Below are 25874 nucleotides of genomic sequence, written 5' to 3'. Positions count from 1 at the left end.
ATTGTGGATCAGGTGAGGCGGTCATGGACTTCAGGATACAGTTTAATATTCATCTAAAGAGCCTCGGGCACCATACTCGAACAGAATATGTACTTTGCTGATGACGTGCAGAATGTAGTCAAGTCCTGCAATTTTCATATCGGGGCTCTACGAAAAATTCAACCACTATTGAGTCATGACATAGCCAATACGGCGGTGTTTACCATAGTATCGACAAGACTCAAATATTGCTACTCACTGCATGTACAAAATTATCTGACGGGTACTGCAAGATCCGACCATGTCTGTCCAGTGCACACCGAGTTGTATTGCCTTCCAGGTTGCCAAACGAATACATTATAAGGTCTCACTCATATACACAAAGTGCTTGCCACAAATGAACCACAATATCTTGCTGGTCTCACCAATGAGCATAAACCACACGAACTCCGATCAACCTCGCAGCGGATTTTGGCGAGTCATCAAGCAAAAGACGACTACTGCATCGAGCACTTTCAGATGCGCTTCTGCAGCCGTCTGGAACGCTCTTCCTATTATGAAGCCACTGGAGTAAGCAATTTCAAGTCTTTATTGAAAACTCATTTCTTTAGCACTGATTTTTGTTTAGTTTAGTTGTCCTTCCCTGGACCTCTGATTAGTACAGTTGGCTTCGTAAGAAGTTCAACATACATACACAATGAACAATCCCTAAGCACATCCAATGCAGTGCAAATCTATATATATTTTTTATCCCAAATAGTTATTACCTGGAGATAAAACCAAAGATGTGAGGCACTCGGTTAGTACTATCTCGGTCAGTGCAAGTCCACCGATTAGCTTTCATTCATATTTGCTAAATAATTTTTACTGCATAAACCCAAGAAACCAGTGCATTTCAAGCCCCAAAAAGCTCAATAATCATTATTTCCCAATTGCTATTGTGGGGAATTTACACATTTAGAAAAATAAGGGCAACATCAGCATGTAATGCCTAATCTAGGCCAAGTACCAGAGCTTTCATCTTCAACTTTACAGTAGAAAACATTTTGCAAATACGGTGCCAGATTTTCTAAGTTATTGATACACCTTAGGCAATTTATATTGTCGACATATTCGAATGCTAGTACAAAATTACTTTTAGTTTTTTTAAAATAGATCTATAAGTACGTGTGATGCAATTTGATTGTTAACAGTGCAGAGCAACTTAAGGCACAACAATTAAATGTGAGCCTGGCTGGCTTGCCCATCCACGCGAAGAGCTGGGAAGTGTAGCATTTCACGCTGGGTTGCCCAGAAGGCCAGGCCTTTCTCATAGTAGGCTGCCTCATTGATAAAGGCAGGGATAGTAACGCTAGGGCCCTTGTACGGAATGGTTGCTCCATCCAGAGTGAGGAATACAGGCTTTCCTGGATGCAATGGCTCCCAGTCACGATCCTGCGAGGGTGATGAAGGAGAAAATGCACCAATGCAATTACATCTCCACTCGTCTTTCATTGGGGTGGTGGTATGTGTGTTGAGGCTAAAGACAACAGCAGTGCTGAGGGAAATAGTGTAGGATTTATAAGTAAACTCCATACTGAAGGGAATTCAAACTTAAAAATGCAATGAAGCAAATTAAAATGTTTTATTAAAATTTGTAATTAATAAATACCAACATGTAAAACATAACTCAGTTATAAATTAAGATACTAATCGATAAAGTGTTGATAAGACACTCCTGGATTTCTATTTTGAGATATTTTAAAAAAGAGATATGGGACTACTGCAAAGACATGTACAAAAATACAGGTTGCAAGGATTAAAAAGCATAGATATTAAGGTGTAAAATGTTTGCAATGGTTTTTAAAGTTAGAGGCGAATTAACGAAAAGAGCAAAATCCCCCTTGTGATGATGGACAATGCAGTGTGTAGGCAGTAGAGACCTGTAGATCAGGGTGGATGACAGCTGTCAAATTCCCATGCGAGTCCCGAGGGTAATCAATGCGCTCAGTGACACGGCACACCTCCAAGCTGCCAGCCGAAAACTCGTGTCCTACGTCACGCATTGCCAACAAGAAGCCACGCCACAGCGTTGAAGCAATGTAGGCTGTTAATACGTAATGTATATACAGCAAAACCTTGGATTGCGAGTAACTTGGTCTGCGAGTGTTTTGCAAGATGAGCAAAAATTTTTAATAAATATTAATTTGATAAACGAGCGAGGTCTTGCAATACGAGTAGTACGTGTATACGCTTTGTCTGCCGAGCGTCACGTGATCACAACTGATATACGTGTGCTTTTATGTACGAGTGCTTTGGATTACAAACACGTTTCCGGAACGAATTATGCTCGCAATACAAGGTTTTACTGTATATTCAGAGACTGGATTGGCAGTAGTTGACAAATACATAAAATAAAATGACATGGGAAACTGAGGGAAAATATATTGCTCAGTGCAGGTAGTGAAGACACCCAACGGGACAGTAGAGCTGGCTATGTTACTCTGCGAACAGAATGGGGGTGGGTGCTGCAAGCTCTGCTACTGTGCAAGTGCAGATGGACGCTGCATGCAAAGTTGTTGTGCCAATGGGAAAAGGGGCAAAATGAGCAAAACTCATGTGTATGCCAATTGTAAACTGTGCGAGAAAACACTGGCTTGGATATTTCGTGCAAACCATTGTGCTTTGCCCAGCCACATGGTTTATAAAGCCACACAAAAATAGGGATAATTTTCAATGAGTGCATGATGTTATTGACACTCTACACGAGTCCATCAGAGCTTTCCCACATAAAATGGATTAAGTTATTTTATTTGTGTCCCGTGCGTGGGAAGAAAACAAATGCAGAATTTTCCAACCTGTGTTGAAAAGATGCAGGAAGTCAAGGGCCGTTGTGACCAGCTTCCTCATGCGGATGAGAACATCTGCCCGTGCAACACCTTGTGGTTGAGGCCCAAGCTCTAGTCCTAAAACAAGCATCATAAAAGTATAAAACAGAAGATAATTAATGGAAAATTGCGGTTGGAAGCCGTGATGGTATATATTAAAAACTCTAATTCTCTCCTTACACGTGTCGAGGCAAGGCGTAAGCATTGTTCTCAGGTCAAGCGAGCTTGCACCATCTTGCGTTATGCACTGCCTCATGGGTAAGGTTTGCCTGACTACACGTGATCATTCCATGACACAATGACATGTTAGGTACATGTCGCACTGAGCATCATCCCTTTCTGAAATTTAGTTTGGCTTATTCAAGTGTTTATACATTATTCGGGACACCCTGTAGGGGGTTGTGTAATAGTTCCTCAATAATTAATGGTGGATTAGAGTTGCCATTTTTCAGATGTTGCTTTACCATTTTTTAAAGGCTGGTGGGTAAATGAAGTTGCTGTGCATGTCCTCTGCACACCCATTGTTTGGCCACTGTAACTTTTTGATTTCTCTTAAACCGCTTTGGGGCTTTGATACTTCACATCTGTTTAGATGTGAACTGGTAGCTATGCAAAACCAAGCCAAACACTCAGCACGTGACATTTGGTAAAATCTTACCGAATAATGTACAAAAAGAGTTGAATAATAACATTTGTAATGGTCCAGATTTTGCACACAAGTCAACAACTCAGAGGCGTGAAGCCAAACTCAGGGCGGCTCCAAAGCCTGACCAAACAGATAGGCCTTTAGATGTTTCTTGAAAGTTAGAGTGCATTTAATGTTGCAGATTTGCAAAGGGATAAGAGTTCCACACCGAGGGGGCGACAGCAGAGAACCGACGTGAGCCTGTAACAGTTTGAGATCTTGGTGTTCGAAGCAGATTGAGTGACGCTGCCTAGGGTTCTACACTGAGCTTCAGTAGTGAGGCGAGGTATGGTGGGGAACTGGCGGTGAAGGCACGGTGACAAAGGCAGGCGATTTTGTAATTTGTCCTGCTGGCGAAAGGGAGCCAATGAAGAGTATGGACAGCGGTGGCTGAGTCGAGTCATCGATGATGAACACCAAGGACGACAGGAGCAAGGTTGTTCTCTAATCGTAACAATTTGAGGATGTTTCTTTGATGATGATGAGAATGGCATTACAGTAGTCGATGCGAGACCCGACTATACTCCAGGCGAAGGTGTTGGCAATATCGATGGTAATGAGTGGACGTTGGTGACGAAGAGCCTTGAGATGATCGTTGCAACTTCTAAAACATTATTACACATACCTAATAGTCTACAATAGTGTACACTAATAGCTAAAATTTGTATAAATGTTTTCGTACACACTACAAATATATGCAGTTACTTTGCAATATGCGCATGTCCTATTTCAAAATGCTTGGTTTTTCATTGCATTTGTGTCTTGTTTTTAAAATTAGCAAATTCAAACGAGCTGTCCATTTCAATCACATTTAAGCCATGGCCAGCGTGCTCCAAAAAATATCAAACCCGTGATAGCGGCGCTTCAGTCCAAGAAACGATTAAGACGAAGTTTCGGAGGTGGATCGGCATTTAAAAAAAATGTGAGCAGACTTCAACTTCTTTACTACCATGCACGTCATGATTTTGGGTGAATAAGTAACAAAAAACATGACACTCAATAGTTTCTCAATTGTGTCCATAGTGTTGGATATATGCCCCCCTTTTTAATTTTAAAAATTATTTTTTTTTAAGAATTATTCTGCCAACATAGATAATATCGTTTTTTAATATACACGGGGCAACGTGAGAACGGACACGCCCTCACACTCCCACAGAGGCCCCCACACACTAACACAGATGTGCGCACACCTCATTTCAAAGGAAAGAGGGCATGAAAGAAGGGTAATCAAGATCATAAAAAAACTCCCCGAATTTCACACAAGAGGAACAAGGGAGGGGGGAATGGTAGCCGGGGGGGTTCTGGAAGAAACATCCGTTCGTAAAGGGAAAAAAACCCTTTTATAAGTACAAAACCAGGCCACGAAATATATAATTATATTCTTAACAAAGGAACAACATTAACAAAAAACACAAACGGGTTTTGAACCATGTTAGACAAACTAGTACAACTTAGCCATGAAGTAAGCAAACAGTATCCATCCTCACTACAATTGAAAATCAGACTACAGTCTGCACCAGAATCGCGACCCATCATTGTTAATTAAATACTGACATTATTTACCTTTATAGAATTTCTACACGGCCGGGCCGAAGCATCGAAGAACAATTATGGCATATATTTCGCTCCAAAACAAAATTCTTAGCCGGGATAGCAGATTAAATAATCACAAGAAGTCAAATAATAAGTACGGAATTAAAGTGAATATCCTAGGAGCTAACGGTGAATAAGGCTCTCAAAATTAACCAAACACAACAACCCCCTGAAAACAACAGCAGCAACACGACCGTCTTTGTCTTTCCGAGAGGATCTCCACACGCAGGCACAAAGCCGGGAAATGACACCAATAAAACTCCCGGGCAATGGCTCAAAGGAAATTAACACGCTCTCAGAAATAAATAAATAAGCGCATGCGCCGGGCGCTTCCACCGTGGAAACAACCGTCTTTGTCTTCCCACAACACGGACAGCAAAAATTACACACGCAAGGAATAACATCTCCATGAGAGATCGGGTCACGACGAAACATCGGGAACACGGTTTCGGCATAACCGGGGCATAATGGAATAAGTCGCATTTCAACTTCCAAACCAAAACAACTTAAGCTGTGTGAGACAAAAGATATGATCCCCGAGCGAGGGCGGAAATAATTAAGCTCGCTTAACGCGTAGGTTGTCGCGACAAATATTATTCAGTAACAAACATGGATTCGAATATCTCTTTATATATATATAACTCGACGCGAATCATCGGTCTGGCTAATGTATAACTTCGTTGGCGCCGTCACGAGCCCCCCCCCCTTCCAGAACGACAACAACTGTGTCTTCAAAGCGAAACACACGGACGGACACACACACGGATGCAGATGGTCACACACAGGAAGGTTTTATGACAGACTTTGAACAACTCGGGAAACGGAGGGGATTTTTCTCAAATATAAGCCGGGGAAAAATCCATTCAACTCACTTCGTCAGGGGCCTGGCCCTCCACCACACATCGCCAGGGCTTCAACTCCACCACAGATCGTCAAGAAGCTTTCGTCATCCAGCATGACGAGAATCGCGAGGTAGCGACGTGCTGCTACAAGCCGAGGTCTGCACCACCTAAGAAGAATTACTACACTGAGCCGCCGAGCTGCGAGTGAAACGGACGGAGATTCCAGCTATCACTCTCGAGCCAACAACTTCAACCCAACGTCAATATCAGCAACGAGCGAAAGCATCGTTCATCGCCAGAGCGACAACCAACGAGAACCGACTCGTCATCCAGCAGTGGAGAGAAAGAGCGCGCCACCGCGCCGTCAGCTACGAGAGCGCGCCACCGCGCCGTCAGCTACGAGAGCGCGCCACCGCGCCGTCAGCTACGAGAGCGCGCCACCGCGCCGTCAGCTACGAGAGCGCGCCACCGCGCCGTCAGCTACGAGAGCGCGCCACCGCGCCGTCAGCTACGAGAGCGCGCCACCGCGCCGTCAGCTACGAGAGCGCGCCACCGCGCCGTCAGCTACGAGAGCGCGCCACCGCGCCGTCAGCTACGAGAGCGCGCCACCGCGCCGTCAGCTACGAGAGCGCGCCACCGCGCCGTCAGCTACGAGAGCGCGCCACCGCGCCGTCAGCTACGAGAGCGCGCCACCGCGCCGTCAGCTACGAGAGCGCGCCACCGCGCCGTCAGCTACGAGAGCGCGCCACCGCGCCGTCAGCTACGAGAGCGCGCCACCGCGCCGTCAGCTACCGAGAGCGCGCCACCGCGCCGTCAGCTACGAGAGCGCGCCACCGCGCCGTCAGCTACCGAGAACGCGCCACCGCGCCGTCAGCTACCGAGGGCCGCCAAGCGCCGCCAAGCGCCGCCGCTCACCTCATCGCGGAGAAAGTGTCAGCTGCAACTCGCACAGACGGCAGAGAGGTTGTATCACTCCCCACATACAGACTCGAGGAAACACAGAGAAAATCTTGTCAAACCAGTTTCCTTTGTCATAGAGCCTCGCCGAAGAATTAATTAAAACAGAGCCAGATTAGCTCTCCCGCAACACGCCCTCACCCACCATTGACTCCAACATTCCGTTAAAAGAATATTATACTTACCGATGAATCTATTGACATATACTTTCGCCTCGGGGATACAATAAGTGCTTTTATTAACGCAAAACGAAATGTGTCATGCTTGTTTTCAAACTCGGCCAGTCGCCGATGGTGATCGATACCAAAACGAACTAATGAGATGCCTGGTGGAGAGGTAGAGGTTACGATTGCATAATAATTTTTGGTCATTCAGTTCGTTAAATGCACACTATCGAAAATGCATAAGAGTTTTGAGTTAGTCAATTTAGTAAATGCATAAGTGTTCATTCATTCATTTTAGTCAATGCTTAATCTCGTAATTGCATAAGAATTGTAGTTATCCATATTGGTCGAATGCACAATATCGAAAATGCATAAGAGTTTGGAGTTATTCAATTTAGTAAATGCATAAGTGTTTATTCATTCATTTTAGTCAATGCTTAATCTCGTAATTGCATAAGAATTTTAGTTATCCATATTAATCGAATGCTTGATATCGCAAATGCATAAGTGTTTGGTTATTCATGAATTATTGACGCATGTTTGACCTGCATGATAGAATGTCACATGCTTGTTAGAATAAAATTGCTTAACACCAACTGTTCGAGTGCTTCTTTCCAAGTCCATGCAAAACCATCATATTTTTGATAACTGTATCCTGTGATGAGATATGAAAATGGAGACCTAAATATCATAACACACGCTAGGATAATCGGTAAACGTTTAATCATTGATCATCGTGTTATCCTGATTGACATAACTCTGGATAAACGAAGCTGAGCCTAATTACCACAACTGCTCACATTAACATCATCGCAAGCATCCGCATAACTTACTACGATTATCTCAGCGATTATCATAATTTATGCATATAATTACTCACACTATCATAATATATGCATATAATCACATGCATTATCATAATTTATGCATGTTAATACACACATTAACATAATTAATGCGATTTGCGCATTTTTCGGAAAATTATTAATTTTTATTATTTTCATCCAAATTTCATAACTCCGACACATACAACATAATGGGGTGGCGTCGTCCGGGATTTCTCACAGACAGTGTTTTGCATGGATGAAGGAATGAATCACTTCGTGTTAACCAGAATATCGTGACCAAACATTGCATTGTGATTGTAAACGGGCGTAAAACAAAAAAAAAACGCCCTCTAAGGTCAAAACCCAGAATAGCAGGTTGAAACAGAGACAGTGGAATTAAGATAATATCGTATCAAACCGATTGCATCCTGTGATAAGTGGTGTTAGAGGTACGCACTCTGAATCGGAAAATAACAATAGCTCGAGTCAAACTGACTACACTCTGTGAGATAATTGTTTTATATGCACTCTAAAAGGAATTGTCAAAGGAACTCTTGCCATACCTAAGATGCTAGGATTAGGAATAATTTTTGAATGGGTTACGGGATACGGGGAGCTCGTATTAAAACGTACCGACCAATCTGTTACAAAGCAGTACAGTCAGAGAGACATATGGGAAGGGAGCTGTATCGATAACACGAACACACCTCGGGGGAAACTAATTGACTGGATAAAATGTAAGGAAGGCGAACACGATGCAAAAGCTGCAGAGAAGGCAGGACAGGACTCATGCCTTTTCACACAGGCATACAGACAGGGATGGTGGAATGAAGGAAAATTCGGAATGGAAACAGGAGAGAAATCGTCTCTAATAAACGAGGAAAAATGTCCTCACACCATCGTAAGGGAGGAGAAATCAGGGCTCGTGACACCAGCGAAACTCACAGACGTGGATCCACAGAATAAATATGGAAGTAACATTAAATCACACTCTTGGGTACGTGGACAGAGTCCAGGGACTAATCGCAAAAAAATCATGGATATCGAACAAAAAATCCTTGACAAACAGAAACCTTCACAATTCGAGAGAAGGGATGGAGAGATACATATGCAAACAAAAACATGTGAGATTGACAACTTCACAGATAGAGGGAAGCAAAATGTTAAAGTAAAGTCGACTGGACATGTTCCACTAAGGGCAGAGGCAAAAACTGAAGGGAAATGGCAACACGAGCGACACGGCACTGGGCGCGCACACAGAAAATGCACACCGCTTAATCACGCCCCACACAGTACAGATCAAAGTGACAGATTGCCTGATGATAACTTGTTTGATGATGACGCTGTCGGCAATCGACTTTCGGAATACCTATTCACCAGTAAAACCCTTAAATTGATGGACAAGGCTCTAATCAGAATTCCCGATTTTGACCCCCACAATAAGACTATGGATATCCACACACATATCGCAACAATAGAAGAGGAGGCAATGATTAGAGGGCTGATGAGACGGGATGAAAAAGCGAGTTTGTTGAAACGAAGCTTACATAAAGATTCTATTCCATGGGTAAAGTCACTACCACACAAGGTTAGAAATGATTTTAAACAACTGAGCCTGGCAGTGATTCGGAAGTTTGGAAAATATTCGACACTCACTGAAGGGTTTTATGCTGTAAAATCGATGAGCCAGGGCATGGACCAAGATCCACGTGACTACCTCGTACAATTTAAAAGGGCGTATTACGCAGGTGATGTGAATCAATACCACGAAGGAGATAAAATGTTCAAAATTATGTTTTTTGAATCCTTGAGCCCAGAGATTACAGAAAGAGTGAGAATGGTTTTGAATCCAGAAACTGCATCCTTACGCCGCATAGAGAGCAAGGCGTACATGGCATGGTTATACAGAGCTAAGAATCAGAATTCGGATCCAGAACACAGGGAGAGGGATAAGGAACCCAGCCTCTCAGAGAGGAATAAAAATCACCGAACAGTCCCACAATGCCTAGAAGAGCAAACACACACGCACCTGTGGCAAAATAACCCAGAGAGAGGTTGGCACGAGAATGAGAGCGGCACAAAGCCGAACATTGAGAGGAATCGCAGGAGGGGGAGGTTCAGAACAGAACCATACCAACACCCCATGCCACGACACACACGAGGCCAAAGTTGCACACTAAGATGGCGAGATAACCACCTAGCGGGAAGAGGTTACACAGACCGCGGAGGTATGGATGCGAACATTCAGAGGAATCGCAGGAGGGGGAGGTTCAGAACAGAACCATACCAACACCCCATGCCACGACACACACGAGGCCAAAGTTGCACACTAAGATGGCGAGATAACCACCTAGCGGGAAGGTGTTACACAGACCGCGGAGGTATGGATGCGAACATTCAGAGGAATCGCAGGATGGGAGGTCAAACACAATCGATCCAATTCCGACCAATTCCTCCACCGGCTATACCAGGAGGGAATAGAGGAATAACACAGAATGCGGTCCAAATACATGATAAACAACCCACAGTGAGCGCGAGCGAGCGGCCAACACGCGCCCCACCCGCCGAGGTATTAAACCCGGAGCTCAATGAGAAATACAAGCAGGCTGCAGGTGACGGGGCGAGCAAAAACACGGGCGGTGCTCTTGTGAAAGGCGCGCGGATCGGGTGCAGGGTTGCATTGAGGCGTGATCGGACAGTAGATAACAGACAGCAGAGACAAAGAGAGCACACAGAGACACGCCCTGAGGAGCGCAGGCGTGAGCCTTTGAATGAAAAATATCCAAGGGAAACCAAAATGTATGTGGATCGGAGTGCTAAAATGGAGACAAATGTTCATGACATATCGGGAATGGTGTTAAAATCTAACACACTCGTAAAAACAAAGAGGGCAACATTACGAGGGACAGAATTAAATCGACACACAAACTCGGCAAATGTGCATGTAATCGCAGAGAGAGCGAATGCCACGAACCAAGTGTCAAAGTGGGTTGTGTGCGCGAATTCTGATTATGTACAGCACAATTTTTCACCACACACTCCCACGACGCGAGAGAGTGAGAGAGAAAATTACAAAAACGAACCCGAAAACCGTGATCGAATTATCAAAGTGATAAGTGGTAAACCAGGCAACATGAGGAAGGTGACGCATAAATGCGTTCGAAACCGCTACCTAGCGTTTCCCAGGATTTAACAAAAACAAAGATGAAATTCGTCGGAATTATGATGTATGAGAACCATGTAACTGATGATATCGATGTTTTAACGTGTTGTTAATTTCCTTGCTTAATTCAAATGTAACCATGGTAAGCAAAAACAAAAATGAATATTCGTCGGAATTATGATGTACGAGAACCAATGTAACGCAATATCGATGTTAACGGTTGTTATTTCCTTTGCTAATTCAGATGTAACCAGATTAAGATTGTAATACGTGCACGCGCGTTGTAAGAAATAACCGCCGAGAGTAAGGGCGGCTGATGGGATGCATGACATAAAAAGGGGGCATTACTTTGTTTGAAAATTCGCCAGTGGCCAAATCGACCCCTGATAATTTTCAAAAGGGCGGACTGTTGGATATATGCCCCCCTTTTTAATTTTAAAAATTATTTTTTTTTAAGAATTATTCTGCCAACATAGATAATATCGTTTTTTAATATACACGGGGCAACGTGAGAACGGACACGCCCTCACACTCCCACAGAGGCCCCCACACACTAACACAGATGTGCGCACACCTCATTTCAAAGGAAAGAGGGCATGAAAGAAGGGTAATCAAGATCATAAAAAAACTCCCCGAATTTCACACAAGAGGAACAAGGGAGGGGGGAATGGTAGCCGGGGGGGTTCTGGAAGAAACATCCGTTCGTAAAGGGAAAAAAACCCTTTTATAAGTACAAAACCAGGCCACGAAATATATAATTATATTCTTAACAAAGGAACAACATTAACAAAAAACACAAACGGGTTTTGAACCATGTTAGACAAACTAGTACAACTTAGCCATGAAGTAAGCAAACAGTATCCATCCTCACTACAATTGAAAATCAGACTACAGTCTGCACCAGAATCGCGACCCATCATTGTTAATTAAATACTGACATTATTTACCTTTATAGAATTTCTACACGGCCGGGCCGAAGCATCGAAGAACAATTATGGCATATATTTCGCTCCAAAACAAAATTCTTAGCCGGGATAGCAGATTAAATAATCACAAGAAGTCAAATAATAAGTACGGAATTAAAGTGAATATCCTAGGAGCTAACGGTGAATAAGGCTCTCAAAATTAACCAAACACAACAACCCCCTGAAAACAACAGCAGCAACACGACCGTCTTTGTCTTTCCGAGAGGATCTCCACACGCAGGCACAAAGCCGGGAAATGACACCAATAAAACTCCCGGGCAATGGCTCAAAGGAAATTAACACGCTCTCAGAAATAAATAAATAAGCGCATGCGCCGGGCGCTTCCACCGTGGAAACAACCGTCTTTGTCTTCCCACAACACGGACAGCAAAAATTACACACGCAAGGAATAACATCTCCATGAGAGATCGGGTCACGACGAAACATCGGGAACACGGTTTCGGCATAACCGGGGCATAATGGAATAAGTCGCATTTCAACTTCCAAACCAAAACAACTTAAGCTGTGTGAGACAAAAGATATGATCCCCGAGCGAGGGCGGAAATAATTAAGCTCGCTTAACGCGTAGGTTGTCGCGACAAATATTATTCAGTAACAAACATGGATTCGAATATCTCTTTTATATATATATAACTCGACGCGAATCATCGGTCTGGCTAATGTATAACTTCGTTGGCGCCGTCACGAGCCCCCCCCCCTTCCAGAACGACAACAACTGTGTCTTCAAAGCGAAACACACGGACGGACACACACACGGATGCAGATGGTCACACACAGGAAGGTTTTATGACAGACTTTGAACAACTCGGGAAACGGAGGGGATTTTTCTCAAATATAAGCCGGGGAAAAATCCATTCAACTCACTTCGTCAGGGGCCTGGCCCTCCACCACACATCGCCAGGGCTTCAACTCCACCACAGATCGTCAAGAAGCTTTCGTCATCCAGCATGACGAGAATCGCGAGGTAGCGACGTGCTGCTACAAGCCGAGGTCTGCACCACCTAAGAAGAATTACTACACTGAGCCGCCGAGCTGCGAGTGAAACGGACGGAGATTCCAGCTATCACTCTCGAGCCAACAACTTCAACCCAACGTCAATATCAGCAACGAGCGAAAGCATCGTTCATCGCCAGAGCGACAACCAACGAGAACCGACTCGTCATCCAGCAGTGGAGAGAAAGAGCGCGCCACCGCGCCGTCAGCTACGAGAGCGCGCCACCGCGCCGTCAGCTACGAGAGCGCGCCACCGCGCCGTCAGCTACGAGAGCGCGCCACCGCGCCGTCAGCTACGAGAGCGCGCCACCGCGCCGTCAGCTACGAGAGCGCGCCACCGCGCCGTCAGCTACGAGAGCGCGCCACCGCGCCGTCAGCTACGAGAGCGCGCCACCGCGCCGTCAGCTACGAGAGCGCGCCACCGCGCCGTCAGCTACGAGAGCGCGCCACCGCGCCGTCAGCTACGAGAGCGCGCCACCGCGCCGTCAGCTACGAGAGCGCGCCACCGCGCCGTCAGCTACGAGAGCGCGCCACCGCGCCGTCAGCTACGAGAGCGCGCCACCGCGCCGTCAGCTACGAGAGCGCGCCACCGCGCCGTCAGCTACGAGAGCGCGCCACCGCGCCGTCAGCTACGAGAGCGCGCCACCGCGCCGTCAGCTACCGAGAGCGCGCCACCGCGCCGTCAGCTACGAGAGCGCGCCACCGCGCCGTCAGCTACCGAGAACGCGCCACCGCGCCGTCAGCTACCGAGGGCCGCCAAGCGCCGCCAAGCGCCGCCGCTCACCTCATCGCGGAGAAAGTGTCAGCTGCAACTCGCACAGACGGCAGAGAGGTTGTATCACTCCCCACATACAGACTCGAGGAAACACAGAGAAAATCTTGTCAAACCAGTTTCCTTTGTCATAGAGCCTCGCCGAAGAATTAATTAAAACAGAGCCAGATTAGCTCTCCCGCAACACGCCCTCACCCACCATTGACTCCAACATTCCGTTAAAAGAATATTATACTTACCGATGAATCTATTGACATATACTTTCGCCTCGGGGATACAATAAGTGCTTTTATTAACGCAAAACGAAATGTGTCATGCTTGTTTTCAAACTCGGCCAGTCGCCGATGGTGATCGATACCAAAACGAACTAATGAGATGCCTGGTGGAGAGGTAGAGGTTACGATTGCATAATAATTTTTGGTCATTCAGTTCGTTAAATGCACACTATCGAAAATGCATAAGAGTTTTGAGTTAGTCAATTTAGTAAATGCATAAGTGTTCATTCATTCATTTTAGTCAATGCTTAATCTCGTAATTGCATAAGAATTGTAGTTATCCATATTGGTCGAATGCACAATATCGAAAATGCATAAGAGTTTGGAGTTATTCAATTTAGTAAATGCATAAGTGTTTATTCATTCATTTTAGTCAATGCTTAATCTCGTAATTGCATAAGAATTTTAGTTATCCATATTAATCGAATGCTTGATATCGCAAATGCATAAGTGTTTGGTTATTCATGAATTATTGACGCATGTTTGACCTGCATGATAGAATGTCACATGCTTGTTAGAATAAAATTGCTTAACACCAACTGTTCGAGTGCTTCTTTCCAAGTCCATGCAAAACCATCATATTTTTGATAACTGTATCCTGTGATGAGATATGAAAATGGAGACCTAAATATCATAACACACGCTAGGATAATCGGTAAACGTTTAATCATTGATCATCGTGTTATCCTGATTGACATAACTCTGGATAAACGAAGCTGAGCCTAATTACCACAACTGCTCACATTAACATCATCGCAAGCATCCGCATAACTTACTACGATTATCTCAGCGATTATCATAATTTATGCATATAATTACTCACACTATCATAATATATGCATATAATCACATGCATTATCATAATTTATGCATGTTAATACACACATTAACATAATTAATGCGATTTGCGCATTTTTCGGAAAATTATTAATTTTTATTATTTTCATCCAAATTTCATAACTCCGACACATACAACAATAGTATCATCCTTTAGAAAGCAGACTTTGGTGCATTGTACGTGACCTAAAAAAAATTCCCATTGTGGAAGATCGTCAGGTTTGCTTACCAAGGCTATGCTTGGCTACAGATCTCCCTGTGGCATACTGCAGCACAGGGTGCTCTGTGAGTAGCACAGGGCATGGCATGGGTTGGCACTTGCTCTGAAGATCAAATGGAGAAACAAAAAGTGAAATAAAAAGCATTAAAAAGCAACGGAATGCAGCGCCTCGCAATGTATGGTCAGCACCCTCTCAAAAATGGACATCCAAACACCTTTACCAGTAAATAAGCCTTACAATTGATAATCGATACGTCTAGCAACACTGCCTTCAAATGCATAACCAACTACATGTTGCGAGTTAAATAAGCAACCTAACATTCTATAGGGTTAATATAGTAGACATATACCTACGCATATGTCATTGGCTGGCCAACATGTGTTTGCAGCTTACATTAGGCATAACACTATTGCAGGTGTGTGCAAAGTTGAATTTAATCCTCACTGAAAAAAGCTTTAAATTTGTCTCAAGATAGCATGGAACACACAGTATAGATGTGTAACTACAACAGTAATTGTGTTTTGGGTTGCAAGTTCCTTTAGGTACTGGTGTGTCAGTTGAATTTGTGATAATAATCCTGTAGACTGTAGTTTACAATAAAAGACAGAAGATTGGTGTTGCAAAAAGCCACAAGGTAGTTGAGCGTGCTTACCAGCAAATCGATTACATGAAAAAGGCAGACATAAAAGAGTTGAAAAAAGGCAACTTATTGTGGATAGGTAAAAGATAATCAAAATGTAAGCCAGTCAACAGTAATACAATAAAACCAGTAAAAAAAAACTGATATTGGACAATGGCAGGTGGGATTTCGAAAGAATCAAACAAATGGTTTAAGCCACAAATCTCAGTACAGCACTTGAGAACTCAAATACTTAAGCTTGTTTATACATCCACAACCAGTTTCACCAACGAGGTCTAACCTAACATCTTTGAGTGTATAATTACAAATGTATTTGTCTAATGCAGTACATTTAACATTAAAACTGTGCACACAAAACCTGTTTACGTGAAACCAGTTGGGTAGTCTAAACAAGCCTTGTGTAGTCTGCAAATAGACATCCTTACCTATGCCATGTTTGGATACACTAGTTGCATAACACCTCTCCACACCTGCCATCTCATTCAAGAACACTGGGCTGATTGCACTCTTACAGATGTCCTGTGGGAGGTCAGAGGTAAATATAAAGGTAGAAATTAAACACATTTTGGAGCAGTGCCTTGAAGAAAATTGGTGATCTTCCAGTGACGATTAAGCCATACGTGAATGTTATTCTTTAGGATATCATTTAAATTAGAACCAAAGATATTTCACCAATATTCTTAGGTAACTGGCCAAAGTTGGACCAACCACTGCCCGTCTGCATCTCAATTGCAGTGCAAAGTGGTGTGGGAACCTAAAATTAAATACGCTTTTCACAAGCCACAAATTTTAATGTTGAGTTTGCATGTGATCAAAGCCTCTTTGAAATAATCACGATTCGAAAAATGCCTTGACTTATCGGCAGGACCTTAGCATCGGTGAGAACCCATAGGCAAGTTACTTTACAACTGTTTTCTTGATTGTTTAAAAGTTACGGTGGACAAGAATAATTCAAAGTTGATTGACATTAATTCTAGATTTGAAGCTTTCGTGACTGCAAGGATTCATACTCTTTGGTTTTTTCGGTAAAGTCACGTAGGTAAAAAATAAAATATAATTAATGAAAACTGAAGGACGCTTGTGTTGCGCCCGAAACGTCGTGATTTAATTTAGTTGTTTTCATTTATTTTATTTTATTTTTTACCTACGTGACTTTACCGAAAAAAAACAAAGAGTAGGTTGATTGACATTTTTCCATGACAAGAAGGTATATTACATTTGTTTATTGTAAAATATCAATTTCTCAAATATATACAAATATTGAATCTTGCATGATCTTTTGGATTAAACAAAACAGCTCATGTTTGATGCATCACCTGCATGTATCGAGCCATGTGCAAGGCCAAGATGTCGGCGGAGTTAGACACAATCAGGCAGTTGCCCATGTTCGACGTGGTGTTGTGCATGTCTATTATAAAGTCAAAGGCTTGATCCGAGCCCTTGGGCCCAAACAGGCGATTTATTTCTTGTGCACGTAGAGTCTCATACGGGGTGTCCTCCTTTACTTCCACCCTTTGTGAATCAAAAACACAAAATACAAAAAAGGCGTCATGTTAATAGTTTCAACTAGCTGAAATTAATTTGACCTGATGAAAAGTTGATATTCACTTTAATAATAAATTTTATCAAGTGATCATTATTAGCCATAAGCCAGGTTCCATCCTCATAGCCCAGTGATGCCACAATCCTATGAGCTGATCTTATTTTTCCATCTCCATGGTGGTTATCCTCTCTAGCATGTACTCTCCTTTGACTGGTACTCCACCATTACCACTCTCGACCATTGGCCATCAACCCCTGCTAGCGAACCGTCTTGCCCAATCCCACTTACTTTTCCACACAGAAAATATCAACTCACCTTGTGGCAATTTTCACAAGACATAAATCATTACGTTTTTTACAAAATTCCATGCATGTATGAGCATAACAATACATTTTAATTGACGAATTGCTGCAAGCCCACCACTTAATCCTAGTCAATACTTCATAGAATCAAAATGTCTGGATTCCAAACAAGAAGTGGGAAACATACTTCCTGCTGCAATTGCAGATCCTTTGTATCTAGGTGTTCTGACGCTTACAAGGATTCCCCCGGGAAAGACATAACCAGGCTAAAACAAGGCACACGATGGGATGACGGGCACTCTCACTTACGCGAGCTGTTCGTGCGTGAAACAGCGGTTGAGGTCGGTGTCAATGTAGCGCGTGCAGCGCTGCACGGCACGGGGGTTGGCCAGGACAGGCGTGCTGCTGAATGACGGACGAGATATCTCCGCAGCTGCCTCGCCAGCGTCCGACAGCCAGTGGCGCGCTAAGCACACCCCGGACATTTCGTCTCCATGTGTGCCGCCAAAGATGGCCACGCGGCTGACTGGTGGCACCGATTCCATCCTTTGCAAGCTTCTTGGGAGACATGCATAAGAGAGGGGCTGAAACTGGTCTGGTGTGTATGTTCAGGAGTCCAGTGCGAATCATTGCAATCATAGCATGAAGAATTTCACAACATTTGCTTATCCCCAACAACAGCAATAGCCACCAAATCACCACTAGGTGGTGGTGGTGAACATCGCTGAAGTGCTTATGCCAGGCTGTCAACTTTAAGGTTGTTAAGAGTGGCACGTATGCAACTGTTTTTAGTTGTGTGCCCAAACCAGGTGTACATACATGTGTAAAGTTTGCATCCGTGTTAGGTATGTGTTTAACAGGTTTATGTGAGAATAGGGTTTCCCCTTTTTTCTGTTAAGTATGTGTCCGTGACATTCTGTATGTACAGTACCCGTCAGCTAAGTATAGCACTTAATCAGGACACGTCTAAGTCTGTGTTAAAATTGTAACTGGATTGGGGGCCGTCCATAAATGACGTCACGCACCTAGGGGGGGGGGGTTGAGAAATGTGACGTCACATCAAAATGCGCAACTTTAAATAAATACTGTATAGACAACACGTTCTACTTAATTAAATATACATTCAGTGCATGCAGTACCATGTACACTAGGTTACGTTACATTCAGTGCAGTACCATGTACACTAGGTTACGTTACATTCAGTGCAGTACCGTGTACACTAGGTTACGTTACATTTAGTGCAGTACCGTGTACACTAGGTTACGTTACATTTAGTGCAGTACTGTGTCGAATGCGTTACGTTACATTCAGTGCAGTACAGTGTACACTAGGTTACGTTACATTTAATGCAGTATCGTGTAGAATGCGTTACGTTACATTCAGTGCGGTACCATGTACACTATGTTACGTTACATTCCGTACGTTACCGTGTACACTTGATAACGTTACATTTAGTGCAGTACAATGTACACCAGGTTACGTTACATTGAGTGCAGTACCATGTTCCGTAGGTTACGTTACATTTAGTGCAGTACCATGTACACTAGGTTACGTTACATTCCGTACGTTACCGTGCAACCAGGGTTACGTTACATTCCGTGCACTACGTACCCGCCTTAACGTTACATTTAGTGCATTAAAAACATCGCTGGGGCATGCGCCGCGTTACATTTCCGTGGGCGCCGTTTCGGGAGTCCGCGACGATTAATCGATTCTGAAAACGACGACGCGGGGGAGAGGGGCGCTGAGGGGAGAGGGGGCGCTGAGGGGAGAGGGGGCGCTGAGGGGAGAGGGGGCGCTGAGGGGAGAGGGGGCGCTCAGGAGAGAGGGGGCGCTCAGGGGAGAGGGGGCGCTGAGGGGAGAGGGGCGCTGAGGGGAGAGGGGCGCTGAGGGGAGAGGGGCGCTCAGGGGAGAGGGGGCGCTGAGGGGAGAGGGGGCGCTCAGGAGAGAGGGGGCGCTCAGGGGAGAGGGGGCGCTGAGGGGAGAGGGGCGCTGAGGGGAGAGGGGCGCTGAGGGGAGAGGGGCGCTCAGGGGAGAGGGGGCGCTGAGGGGAGAGGGGCGCTGAGGGGAGAGGGGCGCTCAGGGGAGAGGGGGCGCTCAGGGGAGAGGGGGCGCTGAGGGGAGAGGGGGCGCTCAGGGGAGAGGGGGCGCTGAGGGGAGAGGGGCGCTCAGGGGAGAGGGGGCGCTGAGGGGAGAGGGGGCGCTGAGGGGAGAGGGGGCGCTCAGGAGAGAGGGGGCGCTCAGGGGAGAGGGGGCGCTGAGGGGAGAGGGGCGCTGAGGGGAGAGGGGCGCTGAGGGGAGAGGGGCGCTCAGGGGAGAGGGGGCGCTGAGGGGAGAGGGGCGCTGAGGGGAGAGGGGCGCTCAGGGGAGAGGGGGCGCTCAGGGGAGAGGGGGCGCTGAGGGGAGAGGGGGCGCTCAGGGGAGAGGGGGCGCTGAGGGGAGAGGGGGCGCTGAGGGGAGAGGGGCGCTGAGGGGAGAGGGGGCGCTGAGGGGAGAGGGGGCGCTCAGGGGAGAGGGGGCGCTGAGGGGAGAGGGGGCGCTGAGGGGAGAGGGGCGCTGAGGGGAGAGGGGCGCTCAGGGGAGAGGGGGCGCTGAGGGGAGAGGGGCGCTGAGGGGAGAGGGGGCGCTCAGGGGAGAGGGGGCGCTCAGGGGAGAGGGGGCGCTGAGGGGAGAGGGGGCGCTCAGGGGAGAGGGGGCGCTGAGGGGAGAGGGGGCGCTGAGGGGAGAGGGGCGCTGAGGGGAGAGGGGCGCTCAGGGGAGAGGGGGCGCTCAGGGGAGAGGGGGCGCTCAGGGGAGAGGGGGCGCTGAGGGGAGAGGGGCGCTGAGGGGAGAGGGGCGCTCAGGGGAGAGGGGGCGCTGAGGGGAGAGGGGCGCTGAGGGGAGAGGGGCGCTCAGGGGAGAGGGGGCGCTCAGGGGAGAGGGGGCGCTGAGGGGAGAGGGGGCGCTCAGGGGAGAGGGGGCGCTGAGGGGAGAGGGGGCGCTGAGGGGAGAGGGGGCGCTGAGGGGAGAGGGGGCGCTGAGGGGAGAGGGGGCGCTGAGGGGAGAGGGGGCGCTGAGGGGAGAGGGGGCGCTCAGGAGAGAGGGGGCGCTCAGGGGAGAGGGGGCGCTGAGGGGAGAGGGGCGCTGAGGGGAGAGGGGCGCTGAGGGGAGAGGGGCGCTCAGGGGAGAGGGGGCGCTCAGGGGAGAGGGGGCGCTGAGGGGAGAGGGGGCGCTCAGGGGAGAGGGGGCGCTGAGGGGAGAGGGGGCGCTCAGGAGAGAGGGGGCGCTGAGGGGAGAGGGGCGCTGAGGGGAGAGGGGCGCTCAGGGGAGAGGGGGCGCTGAGGGGAGAGGGGGCGCTCAGGGGAGAGGGGGCGCTGAGGGGAGAGGGGCGCTCAGGAGAGAGGGGGCGCTCAGGGGAGAGGGGGCGCTGAGGGGAGAGGGGCGCTCAGGGGAGAGGGGGCGCTGAGAGGAGAGGGGCGCTCAGGGGAGAGGGGGCGCTGAGGGGAGAGGGGCGCTGAGGGGAGAGGGGGCGCTGAGGGGAGAGGGGGCGCTGAGGGGAGAGGGGGCGCTCAGGGGAGAGGGGGCGCTGAGAGGAGAGGGGCGCTGAGGGGAGAGGGGCGCTGAGGGGAGAGGGGGCGCTGAGGGGAGAGGGGGCGCTGAGGGGAGAGGGGGCGCTGAGGGGAGAGGGGCGCTGAGGGGAGAGGGGGCGCTGAGGGGAGAGGGGCGCTGAGGGGAGAGGGGGCGCTGAGGGGAGAGGGGGCGCTGAGGGGAGAGGGGGCGCTCAGGGGAGAGGGGGCGCTGAGAGGAGAGGGGCGCTCAGGGGAGAGGGGCGCTGAGGGGAGAGGGGGCGCTGAGGGGAGAGGGGGCGCTGAGGGGAGAGGGGGCGCTGAGGGGAGAGGGGCGCTGAGGGGAGAGGGGGCGCTGAGGGGAGAGGGGGCGCTGAGGGGAGAGGGGGCGCTGAGGGGAGAGGGGCGCTGAGGGGAGAGGGGGCGCTGAGGGGAGAGGGGGCGCTGAGGGGAGAGGGGGCGCTGAGGGGAGAGGGGGCGCTGAGGGGAGAGGGGCGCTGAGGGGAGAGGGGGCGCTGAGGGGAGAGGGGGCGCTGAGGGGAGAGGGGCGCTCAGGGGAGAGGGGCGCTGAGGGGAGAGGGGGCGCTGAGGGGAGAGGGGGCGCTGAGGGGAGAGGGGCGCTCAGGGGAGAGGGGCGCTCAGGGGAGAGGGGCTTCACGTGATCAAGATGACCGCACTCACTCACCCGGCCCGGGGTTGTTGTTGTTCCTGAAGAGAAGGGAGAGACCGTCGCTGCTGTCGCTGTCGCAACTTTCAACGACGTGGAGGGAGGGGCGCGTGTGTGTGGAGACGTAGCGAGTGCGATAAATCAACGACATCGACCAACAAGCGTTGATTGTAGATCTCTTTGCGTCTCCGAGGGGCGGTGAAGGAGAAAGCTTCAAAGTCCAACGCAGCGGCCACCATCCCCACACCCCCACCAGCCCCCCCACCCCCCTGGGCGTCACGTGACCACGCCCCATTCAGAAAAGTTGACGGTATTCAGTCATTCAGAAAAGTTGACGGCATTCAAAGATTTAAAGCTTTCGTGTCTGCAGGGATTAATATTCTTGGTTCTTTCGGTAAAGTCACGTAGAAGGGAAGTAATAAAATAATAAAAATATAAAACATGAAAATATAAAATATTTTTTATTATTTCCCTTCTACGTGAAAAGTCAAGAATATGACATTCAAAGAGTTGATGTTCACGCAAATTACACACAAAAGCGCCAAGACCCATTCTTTTTCGGTGCCAGAACGACAGAAGCCCATGGAGAACGACTTTGCTCAATGAACCCTTCCATTATCATCTTTGATATTCCCTCTTATTAATTCTCTCTTTCATAGAATATGGGCAGGACCTTATAGGGGTCTCGTTCATCAATGCAATGGTGTGACACAGGGTTACCGCCTTCCCTATCTGCTCAGAAAATACATCAGGGAAACGCCAGAGCAATTCCAACAAGGAATATTTGCTTTCTCCACCCGCTATCTCAAGCCAAACCTGATCAAGATTTATAGGAGTGGGGTGTTTCCATATTTCAGCAATGGAAAAGTAACGCTCAATGGCGAAACCAACAATCATATTGCCACGTCAACAACATAGCGCGTAGTGCGGAAAAAAAATCGACCCCGAGAACCATTTACAATTGTAATGCGGCGTAAACGACCTTCCGGATGTGACGTCATGGGGGGAGGAGTTACGTCACGTGGGGGAGAGGGTTCAGAGCTAAAAGGGGAGAAACCGGAAGAGGATGGGAGGTTGTTGGAGACTGGGAGAGAGTAAGGCCACGCAGGGCGAAGGCTGGGGAGAGTGGCGAGATCGCCACACACACAGAGTACGGATAGGGCACCGTCGGCCAGCGGTGACCGACCCCGGAGAAGCGGGGAGCAGCGGTAAGGCTGCAGCGAGGGCAGCTGGGAGGCTGCACGAAGAGAACAGCAGCGGGACTGCTTCGGAGAAGAGAGAGCAGCAGTGGGGCTGCAACGAGGGCAGCTGGAGAAGCTGCACGAGGAGATTAGCAGTGAGGCTGCTACGGGAAAGTGGAAGAGCCGTGTGGGAAAAGTATACGAACCCGAATAAAGGACACCAAGCCAGATATTGTGGTCGAGTCCTTTATTACACAATGATAAACCTGAAACAACTAAAAGGTCACATCACATGTTTGTCCCCCCACACTTATACAGAGAGGGACTTGCCCTTGAACTCGCAATACCGAATTATCTGCCAACGTGACTATCAGTCCTTTTCTCAAAAAAGTGTTAACGCACACCCAATTTGAGTTATCAACGAAAGGCTGATCATGCACCTTGAACAGCACGAGTCCCTTTGACACTGCCAAAAGTCTAGAGCGTGTAGACCGTGACCCTGATATATTTGCAACGCAGCGTTTTGACAACTCCCCTGGTGGACGAGGACGAACCGTGCCTGCTTTAAACATCGATTAATAAATTATGTTAATCGAGCACGGGAAAACTCCATATAATAAATTATGTTAATCGAGCACGGGAAAACTCCATATAATAAATTATGTTAATTGAGCACGGGAAAACTCCATATAATAAATTATGTTAATCGAGCACGGGAAAACTCTATATAATAAATTATGTTAATCGAGCACGGGAAAACTTCATATAGTAAATTATGTTAATCAACCAGACCAACATCGAATAATGAATTATGTTGATCGGCCACGGCCAAACATCAAATAATAAATTATGTTAATCAAGTACGGGAAAACTTAATATAATAAATTATGTTAATCAACCAGGCCAACATCGAATAATAAATAATGTTAATCAGCCACGGCCAAACATCAAATAATAAATTATGTTAATCGACCACGGCCAAACATCGAACCATGAATTATGTTAATCAACCACGGCCAAACATCGAATATGATTTGAAGCTTTCGTGACTGCAGGAATTACTCTTTGGTTCTTTCGGTAAAGTCAGATTTTTTTTATTGAATTATTAAATGTATTTTCTTTCTAGGTGACTTTACCGCAGGCCTCCTAAAACTGTAGATTCGCTATAAATAGCGCCACATATCTACAAACTAAGCCTGGCTGCGTCTACAAACTAGTGAGTGCGCGGAGTGCGCAGTTGCGTAATCCGCGGCAAGACGTACCGCATCGTTTTACCGAGCATTGCAGCTGCAGCAACATGGGAGGGAAGAAAGTTGCGACGCCGTTCCAATCCTCACACACCCTTCAGTATGGGATGGAGCTCATCACGACGGAGGCCAATGGCGCGCAGTCCTGTCGTTGCTTGTTCTGTGTTCACCAAGGCCGTGATGTGGTCGAGGTGACGGGCGACTCGGGCCGCAAGCGCAAGAACCGCACCGACATCAAGTACTTCACGAAGCCGTTCCTGCCGCATCAGTACCACCACCATCTTGAAGGGCAGCACAAGGAATCGTGGATGCTCTACCAGACGCTGTCGCCCGATGAGAAGAAGAGCTACTTCAACGGCATGGCCAAGCGCACCAACACGCTCCACAACTACATGGACCTGTCGACCGCGTCGATCGACTACGTGATCCAGAACAGCATCATTGAGACAATTATCGGGGACTTGTTCTTTCGCGATGACGACGAGGACAGCGGCGACGACAACGACGACGAGGACGCGGCCGCAGCGATCGCCAAGAAAGCCGCCAAGAAGGCCAAGGAGAAGGTCAACGCGATGAAGCTGTTCGTCAAGAAAGTGAACATCGAGACGGGGACGTATACGTACAACGGCAACAATCAAGAACGAGATGCGCTTCGAGCTCGCCATGGACCACGTCGGTGTCGGCATGTCGTTTCGTCAAACGGCTGCTGCCATCGATCATGCCAGGATCCGCACCAACACGCCGAAGCTGCAGGGCATGAACGACCTCATCGTCGCACAGTCAGTCCGTGTTCTGGTGGCCGTTGGGCTGCAGATGATCGCCAGGATAATCGACGATCCATCGGTGTGGGCCTTCTCTCTGGCTGGCGACGGCAGTACTCACCGCGGCCAGTCGTTCTTCGACCTGCGCACCCGCGTTTGTTACCGCGGCTTCCTCGTCAATCTGCACCTGGTCGCGATCCCTATGTTCGAGCGTCACACTGCTCAGAACATCTTCCGCATGCTCGTCAAGTTCCTCGACGCGCTGTACCCCAACTGGCGCGCCAAGCTGATCGGCTTTTCATCGGACGGCGAGAATACGATGACTGGGCGTCATGGGGGGCTGGTGACGCTCATTGTAAAGGAGGCCGAGAACGACGTCATTCGAATCTGGTGTCCGCCTCATCAGATCGATATTGTGGTCAAGAAATCCGCCGAGTGCGTCTTCGATGGCAGCTGGGTGAAGATCGTGTACGACTTTTCGGTGTACCTCCGCGCCCAAAACAACCTGATCATCAAGATGAAGGTCAAGTGCCCCAGGAAGGCTAACCGATGGGCCAATCTCGGGAACGTGCTCAAGTTCTACAAGCAGTACCGCCGAGCATTGATCGAGTACACTACTGAGAACAACCCCGCGAAGCTGCCCACCGCCGATTGGTGGGTTCTTACCTACGCGCTCGCGCCCGCCATCGACGCCATCAACGTCACTATCGTCCAGCTCCAGAGCCAGTCGCTGCTCATCGCGCAGCAGGAGGAGCATATTCAGTCGCTTATCGGGTCGCTCACCGTTTTGTTCAGTGTTGAGATTGTTGATGGCGTCAACAATCATG

The 25874-nt window shown here is 47.9% G+C and overlaps 1 protein-coding gene across 2 annotated transcripts; it reads right to left on the bottom strand.

Moving 5' to 3' along the window:
• Positions 1–123: 123 nt before the first annotated feature.
• Positions 124–22105, bottom strand: LOC144945338 (aspartoacylase-like). 2 transcript variants are annotated; one of them, XM_078873792.1, is made up of 7 exons: positions 21877–22105; positions 17956–18201; positions 17118–17313; positions 15170–15263; positions 2817–2924; positions 1902–2011; positions 124–1413 (listed from the first exon to the last, which is right to left on the bottom strand). In XM_078873792.1, the coding sequence occupies exons 2-7, from the start codon at positions 18189–18191 to the stop codon at positions 1198–1200; spliced, it is 960 nt and encodes a 319-aa protein (XP_078729918.1). In that variant the 5' UTR covers positions 18192–18201; positions 21877–22105; the 3' UTR covers positions 124–1197. The 2 variants fall into 2 exon arrangements, with proteins under 2 accessions (XP_078729918.1, XP_078729917.1); XM_078873791.1 differs by lacking the exon at positions 15170–15263 and adding an exon at positions 16227–16320 and having other exon boundaries at positions 126–1413.
• Between the last annotated feature and the right edge of the window lie 3769 nt (positions 22106–25874).

The sequence above is a fragment of the Lampetra fluviatilis genome, chromosome 37 (genome assembly GCF_964198595.1).
Source record: "Lampetra fluviatilis chromosome 37, kcLamFluv1.1, whole genome shotgun sequence".
In the NCBI taxonomy this organism is placed as follows: domain Eukaryota; kingdom Metazoa; phylum Chordata; class Hyperoartia; order Petromyzontiformes; family Petromyzontidae; genus Lampetra; species Lampetra fluviatilis.
This window is presented reverse-complemented; position numbering and strand designations above follow the sequence as displayed.

Excerpts from the sequence above, each read along its gene's own strand:
- LOC144945338 (XM_078873792.1), bottom strand. The coding sequence starts at position 18,191 with ATGGAATCGGTGCCACCAGTCAGCCGCGTGGCCATCTTTGGCGGCACA. Across the intron at positions 15,264-17,117 it reads ACATGGCTCGATACATGCAG|AGCAAGTGCCAACCCATGCC; the intron begins GTGATGCATCAA and ends TTTGATCTTCAG. Across the intron at positions 2,012-2,816 it reads CCTGCATCTTTTCAACACAG|GACACGAGTTTTCGGCTGGC; the intron begins GTTGGAAAATTC and ends TGCGTGACGTAG.